This window comes from Gossypium arboreum, chromosome 1, assembly GCF_025698485.1.
Source record: "Gossypium arboreum isolate Shixiya-1 chromosome 1, ASM2569848v2, whole genome shotgun sequence".
Classification (NCBI taxonomy): Eukaryota; Viridiplantae; Streptophyta; class Magnoliopsida; order Malvales; family Malvaceae; genus Gossypium; species Gossypium arboreum.
In genome coordinates, this window is record NC_069070.1 from 1,070,381 (window position 1) to 1,084,947 (window position 14,567).

At 32.9% G+C, this 14,567-nt stretch overlaps 3 protein-coding genes across 6 annotated transcripts; 2 read left to right on the plus strand and 1 right to left on the minus strand.

Moving 5' to 3' along the window:
- Positions 1 to 1,074: 1,074 nt before the first annotated feature.
- Positions 1,075 to 3,861, minus strand: LOC108482232 (uncharacterized). Of its 4 annotated transcripts, none has more exons than XM_017785345.2 (6): positions 3,728 to 3,861; positions 2,645 to 2,733; positions 2,473 to 2,548; positions 2,000 to 2,346; positions 1,811 to 1,849; positions 1,075 to 1,699 (listed from the first exon to the last, which is right to left on the minus strand). In XM_017785345.2, exons 1-6 carry the CDS (start codon positions 3,795 to 3,797, stop codon positions 1,517 to 1,519), a joined length of 804 nt encoding a protein of 267 aa, XP_017640834.1. In that variant the 5' UTR covers positions 3,798 to 3,861; the 3' UTR covers positions 1,075 to 1,516. The 4 variants fall into 4 exon arrangements, with proteins under 4 accessions (XP_017640834.1, XP_052881741.1, XP_052881745.1 ...); XM_053025781.1 differs by lacking the exon at positions 3,728 to 3,861 and adding an exon at positions 3,095 to 3,626; XM_053025785.1 differs by lacking the exon at positions 3,728 to 3,861 and adding an exon at positions 3,095 to 3,624 and having other exon boundaries at positions 2,650 to 2,733.
- Positions 3,862 to 8,401: 4,540 nt separating this feature from the next.
- LOC128290382 (uncharacterized) lies at positions 8,402 to 8,930 on the plus strand. Its single transcript, XM_053025800.1, has 2 exons — positions 8,402 to 8,644; positions 8,739 to 8,930. Exons 1-2 carry the CDS (start codon positions 8,426 to 8,428, stop codon positions 8,877 to 8,879), a joined length of 360 nt encoding a protein of 119 aa, XP_052881760.1. The 5' UTR covers positions 8,402 to 8,425; the 3' UTR covers positions 8,880 to 8,930.
- Positions 8,931 to 8,953: 23 nt separating this feature from the next.
- On the plus strand, positions 8,954 to 11,043 carry LOC108481497 (protein SIEVE ELEMENT OCCLUSION B-like). The gene is made up of 5 exons (XM_017784623.2): positions 8,954 to 9,354; positions 9,443 to 9,552; positions 9,648 to 9,778; positions 9,864 to 10,340; positions 10,429 to 11,043. Exons 1-5 carry the CDS (start codon positions 8,954 to 8,956, stop codon positions 11,041 to 11,043), a joined length of 1,734 nt encoding a protein of 577 aa, XP_017640112.2.
- The last annotated feature ends 3,524 nt before the right edge of the window (positions 11,044 to 14,567 follow it).

Consider the following 14,567-nt stretch of genomic DNA (forward strand, 5'->3'; position numbering starts at 1 on the left):
ATTAAATATATAACAATACTACAATACATTAAATTTGCAAAATTCAATGTTATCCAAATCAATAAGAGAATCAATTACTTATCATAGTATCATAAGAAGAAACTATTTTTACAAAATATTTAAATGTATAAATAGAATTATTTAAAATGAAGTTACATATTCATATTGAGACTATTATACATATATTTAACATATAGCATAAGATATAATAACTTAAGATGCAATATAGTCCATATTCTAAGATGCACATAATGATAACATATATTACCAAGTCAAAGTAAGAATAAATACAAATAAATTATTAAAATCAACAAATATAATATAATTTATTAATTTAGTAAATTGACAAGAAAACTATCACCAAATAAAATATTTATTGTAATTAAATTCATATAATAGATTTAATTGAAAAATGAATGTAAATAATTAATATGATCATTTAAAAATAATAAGATAATATTTAAATATTACAGATAAAATTTTGATCTAAATAGTAGATCAACTTATATTCAATAATTATATTTAAAAATTGGAAAGAATAAAAATAAATAGTTTAAATTTAAAGTAGTGAAAATAATTAAAATAGATATAATTATGAAAAAATACTTTGAAATTTTGTGATATAATATTTAACAATCATAAATTAAAATATCTTCGGTTAAAATAAGTCTAAAAATCCAAAACAAAAAATTAATATGAAAAAATCAAGAATTAAATTGAGCTGAATTGAACTGAATTATGATGGATGATTCGAAAAATCTGACCGAATCAAACCGATATCACCTTATGTAGTTATATCTCATCAAATCTTTGTAGGCAAAAATACGATAAAAGTCATTGTACTAAGAGTTAGATTGCATTTTGTCCATCTACTACAAAAATGGACAAATTAGCCAATGTACCTTAGATAAAAAAGCAAACTAGTCATTCTATTAAAGATTTCATTAATTTTTGTTATTAAAAATTGGTCTTTATACATTAGTATGAGGCATACGTGACATGTATTTGATTATTCCAGTAGCCATACAATTTTTAATGATACAAATAGATAGAAATTTTAATAGAAACAATTAATTTACTTTTTAATTTAACATATAACAACTAATTTACTTATTTTTAAGTAAAAATGAAAAATACAATTTGAATCTTACTACAAAGATTTCCATGATACTTTTACTAACAACTTAAAAATCTCGAAAGGACTAGTAAAAACTCGGATAGTAAGGGAACAACCAAAAGACACTCATGTCTCTGGCACCAAGGAAATAAAAAAGACATTCATGTCTCTTGTTAAAATGACCTTTATTGCTTCTGAAAAAGACCTGTTTTGAGTGAAAACAAACATACTTTTGTACAAACATTTGTCATGTCTTGTGTTTTCTAGAGTGAAAATGGTTGAATTTTGTTGGTATGCAACTGAAAACGGCACATAAGAAAATCAAATTCCGATTAGTCATAACCAGGCCGGTTGTGGGGGCGCGAGTGTGCACGTTCGAATGAGGCACGAGACGACTAATCATCGTCTGTTTCTCCTTTGTTTCCTTCGGCAAAAGAAGCAATCCGAACATGGAGATTCCGTTTTACTCAAGTAACCGGTTTGGAGCTTGCTAGTAGGTATGTTTAGGTCTTCCGTAAGTATCTGATGAAGCTTCCGATTTTCCTCCATAAGTTGTTCGATGATTTGTTTATGTTTCATTACCTGAACGGAAAGTAGAAATTCTAACACATTCTGAACGAGACAACGAACATGAACACGAACACGAACATAAAACAACAAAAACCGGGTTGCAAAGCAAATAAGGGGCATTACCGATTGAAGCATGTTGTTTTCAGTTGGCAACCGTGCCGCCTACAAATCAACCAAACCAGGTTAATTATCGCATGCAACTGCCTACCGCAATCACTGATAACCAAAATCGGAACAAAACACAACCGCTCGTTCCCGGGTCGTGTAAACACGATATGCCACACGCACAAGCATAAAAGTAGCTTTGCATACCAGTTCATTTTGGCAGGATTCGTCATCGTTGAAAACTGGATTTTGCAAAAAACTACTGAGAACTTTTTCTGCTCGAGTTCCAAAAGTTGAACCTCTGCTCGTAATCCCGGGTCCAGGCAACCCTTGAGATGTAGAATCTGCTAGCTTTGACACTAGCTGGTTCATGTTTCCGAGTGGATTTCGGGATGGTTCATTCGTTGTGGTCCAACCACTTCGAAACGATACAGGAAAAGCACCTCCAATGAAAGGTAATCCGGGAGCCTTTCCGAACTTCATCATCAATTTCGCCATTGTTTCTATAACACAACATTGAATTTGGTGCAACATCCCAGGCTTCGCAGAGAGTCCTGTACCGGGAACAACATTCTCCGTAAAAAACCAATGTCTTTAGTTCATAGCGCACATTATTTGTATTGCAGCATGGGAAAAAAGATAATAGAAAGCAAAGCTGGTTCAATGAGGACATTGCATACCGACACCGAAACCGTGGCCAAAACCGACACCACATCCAATCCCGGCTTCAATGCTCTTAGCTCCGAATTTCATTAACTAAAACAACACAAGAAAGACGAGAAATGCAGATTGCGATCAAACAAACAAAAATCAAAGACGAAAGGCGATCATAAAACCGCGCATTTAACTTACAGCACCATTTACGTGTTTGCTAACACCAGAAAACGCATCTGTTGCGCCTCTAGTTGCACTCATAACTTGTCCCAACATAGGTATCGTACCTGATATTACAGTGCGGTTAACACAATATCCGCGAAAGAATGTACCATGAACTAGAAATACCGGAAAAACTTGCATCGTTCACCGTACGATATGTTCATCGATCATAAAACTTTTGATGCTACTAATTCATTCCTTATTCTAGATGCAACTATGTAATGTAATCATATAAGTTTTGAAAAATTGTATTTCGTTCTTACTAAATGAATCAAACAAAGACTATCCTATTGAATTAGATGCCAAAGAAATGGTGACTCGTGTTTCCATTTTCGTTCTTAGAACTGGATCGACCTTGAGCTAAAAGTCACTCTCAAAAAACAGAAAATGTTCAAGCTTTAACAAACTACAAATCAACGAACCCACCATCTCAAAAACCATAAACATCCAAATAGAAGCAGATATGGATTCAACAAAACACTCTCGCTATGTGAAGTCCACCTTAGACTTAAGCTATCATCATAATTGAGAGATCAAACCCTCGCTTGATCCAAAGACAATACCAACACATTAAAAGGTCCATCAACTATGACCAGACAATACATTAAAAAGGTCGGCCCCTCTTCAACAATTTACTATATATGACATTATTGACTAAAATAAACAATTCCAAAAAAAAAAATATATATATTTTTCGTTCCCATAAATTTTATTTTGTTCCTATTAAGAGAAAGAAAGACTACCCTATCTAATTACATGCGATTTGTGTACCCACTTTTATTCCTCTTATCGGACCTATCCTAATTAACACTAAACTAAAAATCACAATCACAAGGCACAAAAAATTTAAGCTTTTAACAAATTATAAATCAATAAACATACCAGATCAAAAACCAATAATATCCAAACAAAAAAACATGAGTTCGAATCCATTTAAGTGTGTAGTTCCCATGCCATTAACATCCAATCAGAGAGTTAATATCCATTTCACTAACCCGCATTTTTTCCATTAGGTAGTAAAAAAACCAAAATGAAAGTGATACCAAAATTGATACATACAAGTTTTTTTGGGAAGCAAATTAGGACCAAAATCATCATTTTTGGGACCAAACAAATCACCCCAATTCATCTTCACAACTCAAAAGATAAGGTTTTCTTCTCTTTTTTTTCATTAAAAATCAAATGTTATGAGCAGTACCTAGATTTATACCACAGCCTATACCAATACCACAACCAAGGGCAAAGGCAGTAAATACTTGACCCATTTTCAAAGTTAACGGATTCTGTAATGTCATTGCTTGAAAGCCTTTCTTTTGAATGATTGTTGCCACCATTGTTTAACAAGTCTTTTTTTTTTTTTTTCAATTCCTAAAGCGAAAAGGTGTTTCATTTGTGGGTGTCTTTTTCATGTTCTTTTCTGTTCGGAGAAGCTAAGGATTTTTCGTGTCTTGTTAACAGTGTTTAAGTTCGTCTTGTTACTTTTGAATAGGATAATGTAGGGGTGTTCAAACAATTAATTGAAGTGTTAATTGAATCGAATTAGTATTAATAAAGTTAATTGAGTATTTTAATTCTTTAAAATTGAATTGAAACTTTTTCAAAAAAATTAACCAAATTGAAATATTTCAGTTAATTTTATTGTTCGACTGAATTAACCGAAATTTTTATGTTTTTTTTTATCAAAACATTTATAAAACATATCAAGAAAAATAAATTGATAATATTTATTTGATCGAATTTTCTGAATTAAAACTACATATAATTTGTATTATTAATTATTAAATTCTGTTAAGTACTCGATCTCGAACCGAATTAACCGATAACTAAACTTCAAAAAAATTATTAACCAAACTTCGACTAATTAGATTGGTTAATTGACAGGTTAACAAAATTAGATTGGTTCAACCAATTAATTTGGTTTTAACCGAAATTTGAACGCCCCTAGACTAATGTTGGGCTTTGGGTATTTTATTTACTTAGTGGGTTGAGCTAGTGGAGATTAAAAGGGATTGAATTATGTTGTTAGTCTCTATATTTTATGAAAGTTGTAGATTTAATTCATATATTTTAATTTGGTAATTTTTAGTATTCGTGCTTTTCAAATGTTAAAATTTCAACCCTTACCAAATGATAATAGTTAAATATACTAAGTTTTGTTATTTTCAAAATATGACGCGGCATACATATTATCGTATGTTAACTTGTCATTTTCACATATTATTCATTAAAATTTAGTTAATGGATTAACGATTGTCATTTACATTAAGACTTCAAAATTTGAAAAAATATATAAACTTAGAATGACTCAATTGAGTAATGTAGACTAAATCTACAACTGAATGCATAATAGAGAACTAGTAATTGAATTTAATAGCTAATAGGGTCAGAATAAAATCCTCAAAATTAAAAAATTATAAGGACTAAATCCATAACTTTTACAAAATATAAGAAATAATAGCATAATTTAACTTTTTTCTAATTTTGGGAGTCTCTTCAACCTTTTTATCTCTTCTGGTTTTTGTTTTATATATATCTATAGCATATAAAGGGTGGGTTTGGAAGGAGGTGGGGTGTGGTGTAGTGCGTTTTAACTTACATTTTGTTTTACATTATAGTATCGAATTTCACCACAACAGTTACACTAACTGCAGGTAAACGCCCATCCATCCAAACCGATCCTAAGTTATCATGTGCTGAGGCTAACTTGTGTTTAGGCTAGCAGTCGAGTAAGTTTGTAGCTATTATTCTCTCAAAAATGCGTCCGGAATTCATGAGGCCTGCTTATCATGGAAATATTGAGGCCTTATAAGAATTGATCGGTCAGTTTTTTGAATGTTTCATAAAGGATTTATCTAGATTATGTTCAGATCAGTCAGTTATAGGATGCCTCTTCATTGAAAGTCCTGTAAGCAACAATATATCTTCTAGTATTATTGTCACTTCATTGCATTAGAGATAAAACATATGGATCTTTAATCTCCATCATTTAATCAGAGTGAATAAGAATGATGCATAAAAAACTCTCACAATTTATCCTTCATGATAGAAATCGACATATGATGAATGATTCCCGGCAATATGTCTTCGCTCAAATGTCAATAAATGAGTAGCCATTGTGATATGCTTGAAAATTATCATTTCTAAATATTTGACTATTCAGGCTTTAGGATAGAATGTAAAAGACTATTTATTTTGGTGATCCGTGAAAAAATTAATGATTTTGCTAGAAATTTTAAGTGAAACTCAACATTCATTAGTGTTGAATTCAATTTATATTCTCCTTAAATTTTAATTAAATTACATTATCTTCTTTTAAAAAAAAATTGTCCACAACTCAGACATTAATGTAGAAGAACATAAAGTTCATGGATGCATGTTATCCAGATCACTTAATTACAGTAATTATATCTTAGTATAGATCCTGGGCACATAGAAAACTTGAAAAATTACTTTCGTACAAACATATATTAATAAATAATATTAAAATATCTGATACGTTTATCACGCTCCTTTTTTCTCTTCCCCCAAAAAAAAAAAAATTGTAAATGTGTCGTGTTTTCCGGGGAAGCAATGAAGACGGGTACACAGCATGATTTATTTTGCCATTGGGACCCTAACATGTTGCTAGGAGTTGTTGATATTTAAATTTACGACAATCTTAATTTATTCTTTTTAAGATAAATAACAATAGCTGATAATAAATTCAGCCCACGCTTTCATGTTCCTCATCTAATATTAGAAACTAGATGATCCATCTAAGAAAATGGAGGCTTTCTTGAAGAATACATATATGGTTTACCATTGTCCCTACACCATTCTATATATATAGCGTAAAAAGCTTTAAAAATTGTCGTTCTTGATCTATACAACCTGTGGTCTTTGTTGGAGACGATTTCTTCAATATCTTACGTGTTGTACAAATTTAATGACTCAATTATGCTTTCAGCCCAAATGTACGTAGATCAATGGGTTCATAGTTATCCTTGTTCTCTGAATTTATTAGAATTCTTTGGACCATCTTGAATTTTTGTAATACTTGATCTAATTAAAGTCACTCAATGCAAGAAAAGCATATAATGGTTTGTATATAGTAAAAACATAACTCTGCACGCGTAACTCTAGCAGTAGTATGATAGCAATCTCTTCTGCTTGGCATGACATTCAAAAACAATTTGAAAAAAAAGATATTGAATTTAAATTACATTAGCAAGTGATATTACTTAATGTAATTGAACTCTGACTAGTAGAACACAATTAATCAAAACATTGGATTCCCTATCAATTGTTTCTAACATCAATGCCAAACTATCCTTGTAGTATGTCATATGGTTACATTGCTTGGACCACCAATTAAATTACAAAATATTAATACAAATATAAAACATTTAAAAAGTAATGGATTTTAAGGTTTAGGGTTTTATTTTCCATCTACCTTGAGGGTAATTGAGAGGTTTAGAAGGTATAGATCCAATGAGCGAAAGTCGATACTATCCTTACAACTATAAAATCACAAGATAGCTATTTACTTCCTTAATTATTCCCTACTTTACACCCTTTGCACAATGGCTTGTATAGGCAAGCCAAAATGGCAAAGCTCAACCATATGTACTAGCCGACCAAAACTTTTATAACAAAAGGAGGTACATGGTATGAACTAAGTTGCCAAACTTTTTTTTCCACAAGCATACTTTTGATCAAGAGTAGAATGTATGTTCAAGCATGGCAATAAATATCAACGGGCATTGGTTTCTCCAAAATACGCTCAAAATTCTTCTTCAACTAGTCTAACTTCACTTGAAGCCTTTCGAAATCAAATGGAAGATAGTACCTTTTTTGAATGTTTCATAAAGGATTTTCCTAGATTATGGTCAGATCTATCAATTATAGGATGCTTGTCCATTGGAAGTCCTGTTAGCAACACTACATCTTCTAGCATTATTGTCGCTTCGTTGCATGAGAGATAAAATGTATCAGTCTTTAATCTCCATTGTTCAATAAGAGTGAATAAGAATGATAGAGCGTAAGCAACTCTCCCAATTTATCTTTCATGATAGAAATCGACATCCATTAATTGATGAATGATTCTCGGCCATTTGTCTTCGCTCAAATGTCAATAAGTGGGCAGCCATTGTGATATGCTTGAAAATTATCATTTCCAAATACTTGGCCATTTAGGGTTTAGGATAGAACATAAAAAACTATTTGCTTTGGTGTTTTGTGATAAACTAACAAATTCAATTGCTTGTTTACATAAAAATTAACGGGTATTGTTAGAAATTTTAAGTGAAAGTCAACATTCATTAGTGTCCACCTCAATTTATATTTTCCTTAAATTTTAATCATATTACATTATCTTTTAAAAAAAAAATTTCCACAACTCGGATATTGTAGAAGATATCAAGTTCGTGGTACTTAAAAATTAAATATTACACCATGAACTTGACACTATCAATTACAGTAATTATATAATTACTGATCCTAATTTTAAGGGCACATGAAAAACTTGAAGGCGTTCATACGAGCACATGACAAACTACTTTCGTACAAACATATATTAATAAATAATATTAAAATATTTGATACATACATATCAGCGGAATCAACGTTTATAACGTTGTGTAATATTATTTATATGTATTTCAAAAAAAAAAAAAAAAAAAACCTTAAACAAATAACAAAACAGTTAGTTCTCAGCACTATATAAACCCTACAATGCTCAGTAAACACATCAAACATAAAAAAAATAGTAGTACTTCCATGTATTCGACAATGGCTCGCCCTTCCTCAGTCTCATCCTCATCAAAAACATCCCAGAATTCGATGAGGAATGAGCATTGGATGTTCGACGATGCGATGAACGAGCGAATTCTGTCGACTCATGTCCCCGCTAGTCGTGTTGTTGATGTTACACCAGTTCTTCAAGTCACTCGCAATGTTTTGCGTCATATCATTCCCAACATTAATCTTTCTATGAATGTAAACTTTGATAAACTTAAGATTTCATGATGTTTATATTCCAGAAAATGGAAAGATTTTCATGACAATGCTTTGGGTTTGTTTTGTCTTGTAGGGACACATCGATGCATCCGACGATCACACCAACTTGTCAGCCGTTGATGGCGAGCTTGATGCATTACACAAAATCTGCTGCGAGGTTATTCGGCTGTTTTATCTTGCTTTCGGAATGATCATTTTTGAAACCGGCAAATAACGATCGTAACCTAAGTTGATGTTTTGTAGCTATCATGCAAGTGTTCCAGAGGAGGTGATGCTCATGCAACAACAATGGCGATCTTCAACATGCTTTCAAGCTATTCATGGGGTGCAAAAGTGGTGCTAACATTAGCGGCTTTTGCAGTGAATTTCGGGGAGTTTTGGCTGATCGCTCAGCTTTGCACTTCCAACTCATTGGCAAAATCAGTGGCTCTCCTCAAGCAACCCGATATTTTAGAGCACTCCCAAACACTGAAATCCCACTTTGATGCACTCAGCAAGCTCATCAATGCAATGGTCGATGTAACCGAGTGCATTGTTGAGCTTACTGAGCTACCTTCTAAGTATATTTCCATCGATGAGCCACCATTGTCAACTGCCATGGCTCATATCCACACTGCTACCTACTGGATCATTTCGAGTGTCGTCGCTTGTGCTAGGAAAATTACAGGCCTTGTAGGGATGAGACATGAGTGAGTCATGAATTTTCTATGTGCTCAATCAGACATATGACGACATTCAATTTACCAACAATTAAATCTTTTCTTTGAATCATTTCAGGTTCACTACATCGACTTCGGACGCATGGGAGCTATCAAGCTTGGCACATAAAGTTAGCAGCATACATGAACACCTTCAAAGTCGATTACGTCTTTGTTACGAGCGTATTCGTGAGCCCATCCTTGACGATAAATCTAGAAATATAAATCCTATATATATATATACATTTATATAAAAGATTGAGTATGATTGTAATGAAATGCAGATGAGAAGAAGCTAATGGAAGCTTTTGAACACTTCAAGCGTACCATTGAAACACCTCAAGTGGACAACTTGAAGATTCTCCAAAACATCTTCGGCAAGGAAGAGAATGTCTTGAATCCAGACAAGGCCGAGGTCTGTTTAATTCCATGATCCAAGTTTCAACCATGTTTTAAAATTCATTGGATCGTATGTTAACGTTGCTGGTATAATTTAACAGGTTTACATCAATGTCTTCAGAAGAAAGCATGTTTTATTGCTCATTTCAGATCTTGATATCTCCCAAGAGGAGATTCGGGTTCTTGAAGTTGTTTACAGAGAAAGGGTATCATGTGGGCTTAACTATGAGATTATATGGCTCCCAATTGTGGACAGAACAACTTGGAATGATGGTTATCAGGAAAAGTTTTCGACCCTGCAATCAATTATGTCGTGGTATACTGTGAGCAACCCTGTTGCCATTGAACCAGCAGTGATTAAATACATAAGGGAAGAATGGGGTTTTGCTCAGAAACCAATTGTGGTGACATTGAATCCACAAGGAAAGGTTTTATGCCCAAATGCACTCAACATGATGTGGATGTGGGGAAATTCAGCTTTCCCGTTTAGCAGTGAAAAAGAAGAAAGTTTTTGGAAAGCTAAACCTTGGACACTTGACCTTCTCGTTGCTCGCCTTGAACCAAACTTACCTACTTGGGTACATGAATATCCCCACATAACTTTAGTATATATGTGTATATCAATTAATATGCTTAATTTATTTTTGGTTGTGTTGCTATAATCAGGTGAGCCAACAGAAAGTGGTTTGTTTCTATGGTGGTGTGGAAATGGAATGGATCGAATGTTTCACTACCGCAACAAAAGGGGTTGCAAAGGCTCTCGATATTGGCATAGAAATGGTTTATGTTGGAAAGAAAAATGCAAGGGAACGAGTGAAAAAGATTACTGGTTTAATCAAAGAGAAGCAACTTAGCCATGCTTGGGAAGATGACAATGTGTGGTTCTTTTGGAACCTATTAGAGAGCATGTTGTACTCGAAAACCCAACATGGGAAGACCATTGAAAACGATTTTATAAAGCAAGAAGTGATGACGATGCTTGGATATGACAGTAGTAAAAATGGATGGGCTGTGTTCTACACTGGATTGGGTGAAATGGTGAAAGCCAATGGAGAGAAAGTGCTTAGCACAATGGAGAGCTTTGATGAATGGGAAAAACTTGCCAAGCAAATGGGTTTTATCCCAGCACTTCGTAAGAAGTTGGAAGGGGTTATCAAGCACCATCATTGCACTCGCCTTATCCTTCCGGGTAACGGTGGTAGAATTCCGGAGAGGGTGCAATGTGCTGAGTGTGGTCATCCGATGGAGTTGAATTTCTTGTATCGTTGCTGTGCAGAGTGAGGTAAAGAAAGGGGAAAAAAGATGGTTTTGGGAGGTTTGTTTGGTATTATGATATGATTATCATATCTAGAGCCGACATGTTTGCTTGGTTTTCTAATAATGCTTAGGGCTCTTTTAATATCCCACACTGGTTATTGAAGAGCCTTACCTAATTTTATCTGATTGTTTGAATAGCATTCGTAGTTTGCCTTGTAAGACTACTTCCCTAATTTGAGTTTATGGCTTGGATTTTTTTAAATAATGAGTTAAATTCATAGTAGATCTCCAAATTATAATTTTTATTGTGAATTAGTCTTCAAACTTTAAAATATACTAATTACATTCTTAAAGTATTAATATTGTATTAGTAAAGTCCTCCATTAGATGAAACATCAGTTTTTATGAGGCATAGTTTAAAATAAAATTTTAAAGAAAATGAATATTATAAAATAGATGTTGTAGGAATATTAGTTTTGAGGTTTACAAAAAATTGTAAGTATGCATGCATGATTTTTGCTGCATGTCTCTTTTTTGTATATGTTCAATCTTAAGCTAGATTTATTTGATAGTTTATTTTGGCATTGAGCCTCTAATCTCATTAGTTAGTCAATTTGGACAATTGGGTAATTTTTAAATTAAAGTGTTCAAGTATCTAGATTGGTCGACATTTGTGTTTTAAGGTTGATATATGTAACTTGATTTTTCATATAAATTGATTGTTTGAAAAATATATATATATTTACTTGTACATAAATAAATAAATAAAGGCTCAAGTTATGAGTGAAAGTTTCAAAAACGTGACCGAATTTAGTAACCGAGGTGAGGTACTTGGGTTGTCATTTCATCTCGCATAAAAGGGTAAAAGTGATAAATTAAGAACTTACAAACACTCCGCTAACCAAGTCTAAAAAAAAAAGACTGTTTGAATGGAGTAACCGGGATAGAGTGCTTGGGTTGTCATCCTAGCTCGAGTAAAAATGTTTGACCATGTCTAAATATTTTTTTAATGCATGATTAATTAATAATACCTTGCAAATTATTGGATTCAAACTCAATTTTGTGAAATGATTTAGTTCACATATTTCAGTTTTATGACATTTGTCGCTCAAACTATATATTCTAAAAATTTATTTATTTTTTGCCTATGTTGTTTACATTGATTATGGATGCGAAAAAGGGGCTCAATTTTTAATAAATTGTAGAATAATTTCTAATGTTTGAAGGAACAATATGCTTGAGGACAATCATGAGTTAAGTAGGGAGATTTGATAACATGTTAATTTGCATGACATTTTGTATTTAATTCGGTTTATTTTTGAATTGATTCCTGCTAAATTAGTGCTTTTATCTTGTCAGGGATTCAATTGGGACGCTAAGAAACAAAAATGACCAGAAAAGGACCAAATTAAAACACAATCAATGAAATGAGGCCGAATAAAAATTGTGGAGAAAGCCAATGACTTATCAGATTTTTTGACTTTGTAAAAGCCAAAAATAGAAAAAAATCTTATTTTATTATTTATTTATTTTTTGTTTAGTTTTATGTTAAATTAGTTAAGGCTAAAATTAATAAATTTCATGTATATAAATAGGGGGCTTAATGTACTTAGGAAGGACAGATCTAATTCTACATTCTGACTTCAATTTGGAATTGAATTGAATTATTATTCTTTTCCTTTCAATTTGGCGTGAGAATTCTGTTACTTTCATTTCAATTTCTTTGTTCTTTCAAAATTCATCCAATTACCTTCCGAATCCTTTCACTCCCTATTTTTCACCATAATCATCAAACCACCTTTCAAAGTTTACAAAGCATGAATAATTTCATGCTTCACTAAATTCCATCTTAACTTTAGGCCGGTGTTTTTTCTGGTCGAGAATTGTGAGATTCGTATCCATACTAAAAATCCTTCCATTCAATATTCCTATTTTTCCTAATTATTGGGATTGACAACTCATCCCTTAAAGCTGACTCAAATTCAAGTCAAAAAGTGCATGTTGGGTTAGACTCGTGTTTGCTGACAGTTGGAGAAACGAGTCGGCCGTGCTGTATTTGAACCTTTGAGAATAAATCAAGGAGGAAGTGATCGGGTTTAAACGACCCATGCAGTTGAGGCTGTTAATTCGAGTTGGGTTTTTAGAGCGCAAGGTTGTCAGAATCTTGAATCGGGAACACGTGTATCTCGGTTAGACAATTGGTAAGGGTTGGTTTGCAGGTCATACCGGGACCAACTACGAGAGGAAGAATGGGTGTCGAAACCACCAAAAATAATTCCTACAAAAATAACTTTAAATAGTAGTAAAGAGTGGTAGTAGGGTTGAGTCTACAAGGATTGGATGTTATAATCTACTTCTGCATTTAACTTGTGAACAAAATGTTTGTCGTGTCGAAATTCGTGGCAAAAGTAGTGCCCATGACTTTAAACGGACCTTAGACTTGATAGATTCCGGATTAAGAATCGATCCTTGAAAATTAATCTTCTCCTCCAAAAGATAAGCTGGTCATAGCAGTTAAGAACGTCCTAACCACTAATTCTTCCTCTCGTAGCTTGTCCTAGTACGACCAGTAAACCAACCCTTACCAATCATCTAATCAAGGTACACGTGTCCCCGATTCAAGATTCCAGCAGCCTTGCACTCTGAAGAACTCAACTCGAATTAACGGCCTCAACCGATTGGGTCGTTTAAACCCGATCACTTCCTCATTGATTTGTTCTCGAAGATTCGAATACAGCACGACCGACTCATTTCTCCAACTGTCAGCAAATACAACTCCAACCCAACGTGTACTTTTTAACTTGAAATTGAGTCAACTTTAAGGGATAAGTTGTCAATCCCGATACTTAGGAAAAATATGAATACCGAATGGAAGGATTTTTAGTATGGATACGAATCTCACGATTCCCAACCGAAAAGAACATCGGCCTAAAGCTAAGATGGAATTTAGTGAAGCATGAAATTATTCATGCTTTGTAAACTTTGAAAGGTGGTTTGATAATTATGGTGAAGAATAGGGAATGAAAGGACTTGGAAGGCAATTGGACGAATTTTGAAAGGACAAAGAAATTGAAATGAAAGTAATAGAATTCTCAGGCCAAATTGAAAGGAAAAGAAAAATAATTCAATTCAATTTCAAATTGAAGTCAGAATGTAGAATTAGATATGTCATTCCTAAGTACATTAAGGCCCTATTTATATACATGGAACTTACTAATTTTAGCCCTAACTAGTTTAACATAAAATTAAACAAAAATAAATAAATAATAAAATAAGATTTTTTTTATATTTTTGGCTTTTACAAAGTCAAAAAATTTGATGAGTCCTTGGCTGGCTTTCTCCATATTTTTTATTCGGCCTCATTTCATTGATTGTGTTTCAATTTGGTCCTTTTCTGCTTGTTTTTGTCTCTTAGCCTCCAAATTGCATCCCTGATAAGATAAAAGCACTAATTTAGCAGGGATCAATTCAGAAATAAATCGAATTAAACTCAAAATGTCATGCAAATTAACATGTTATCATGCAGTAATATTTTACTTCAAAAGATT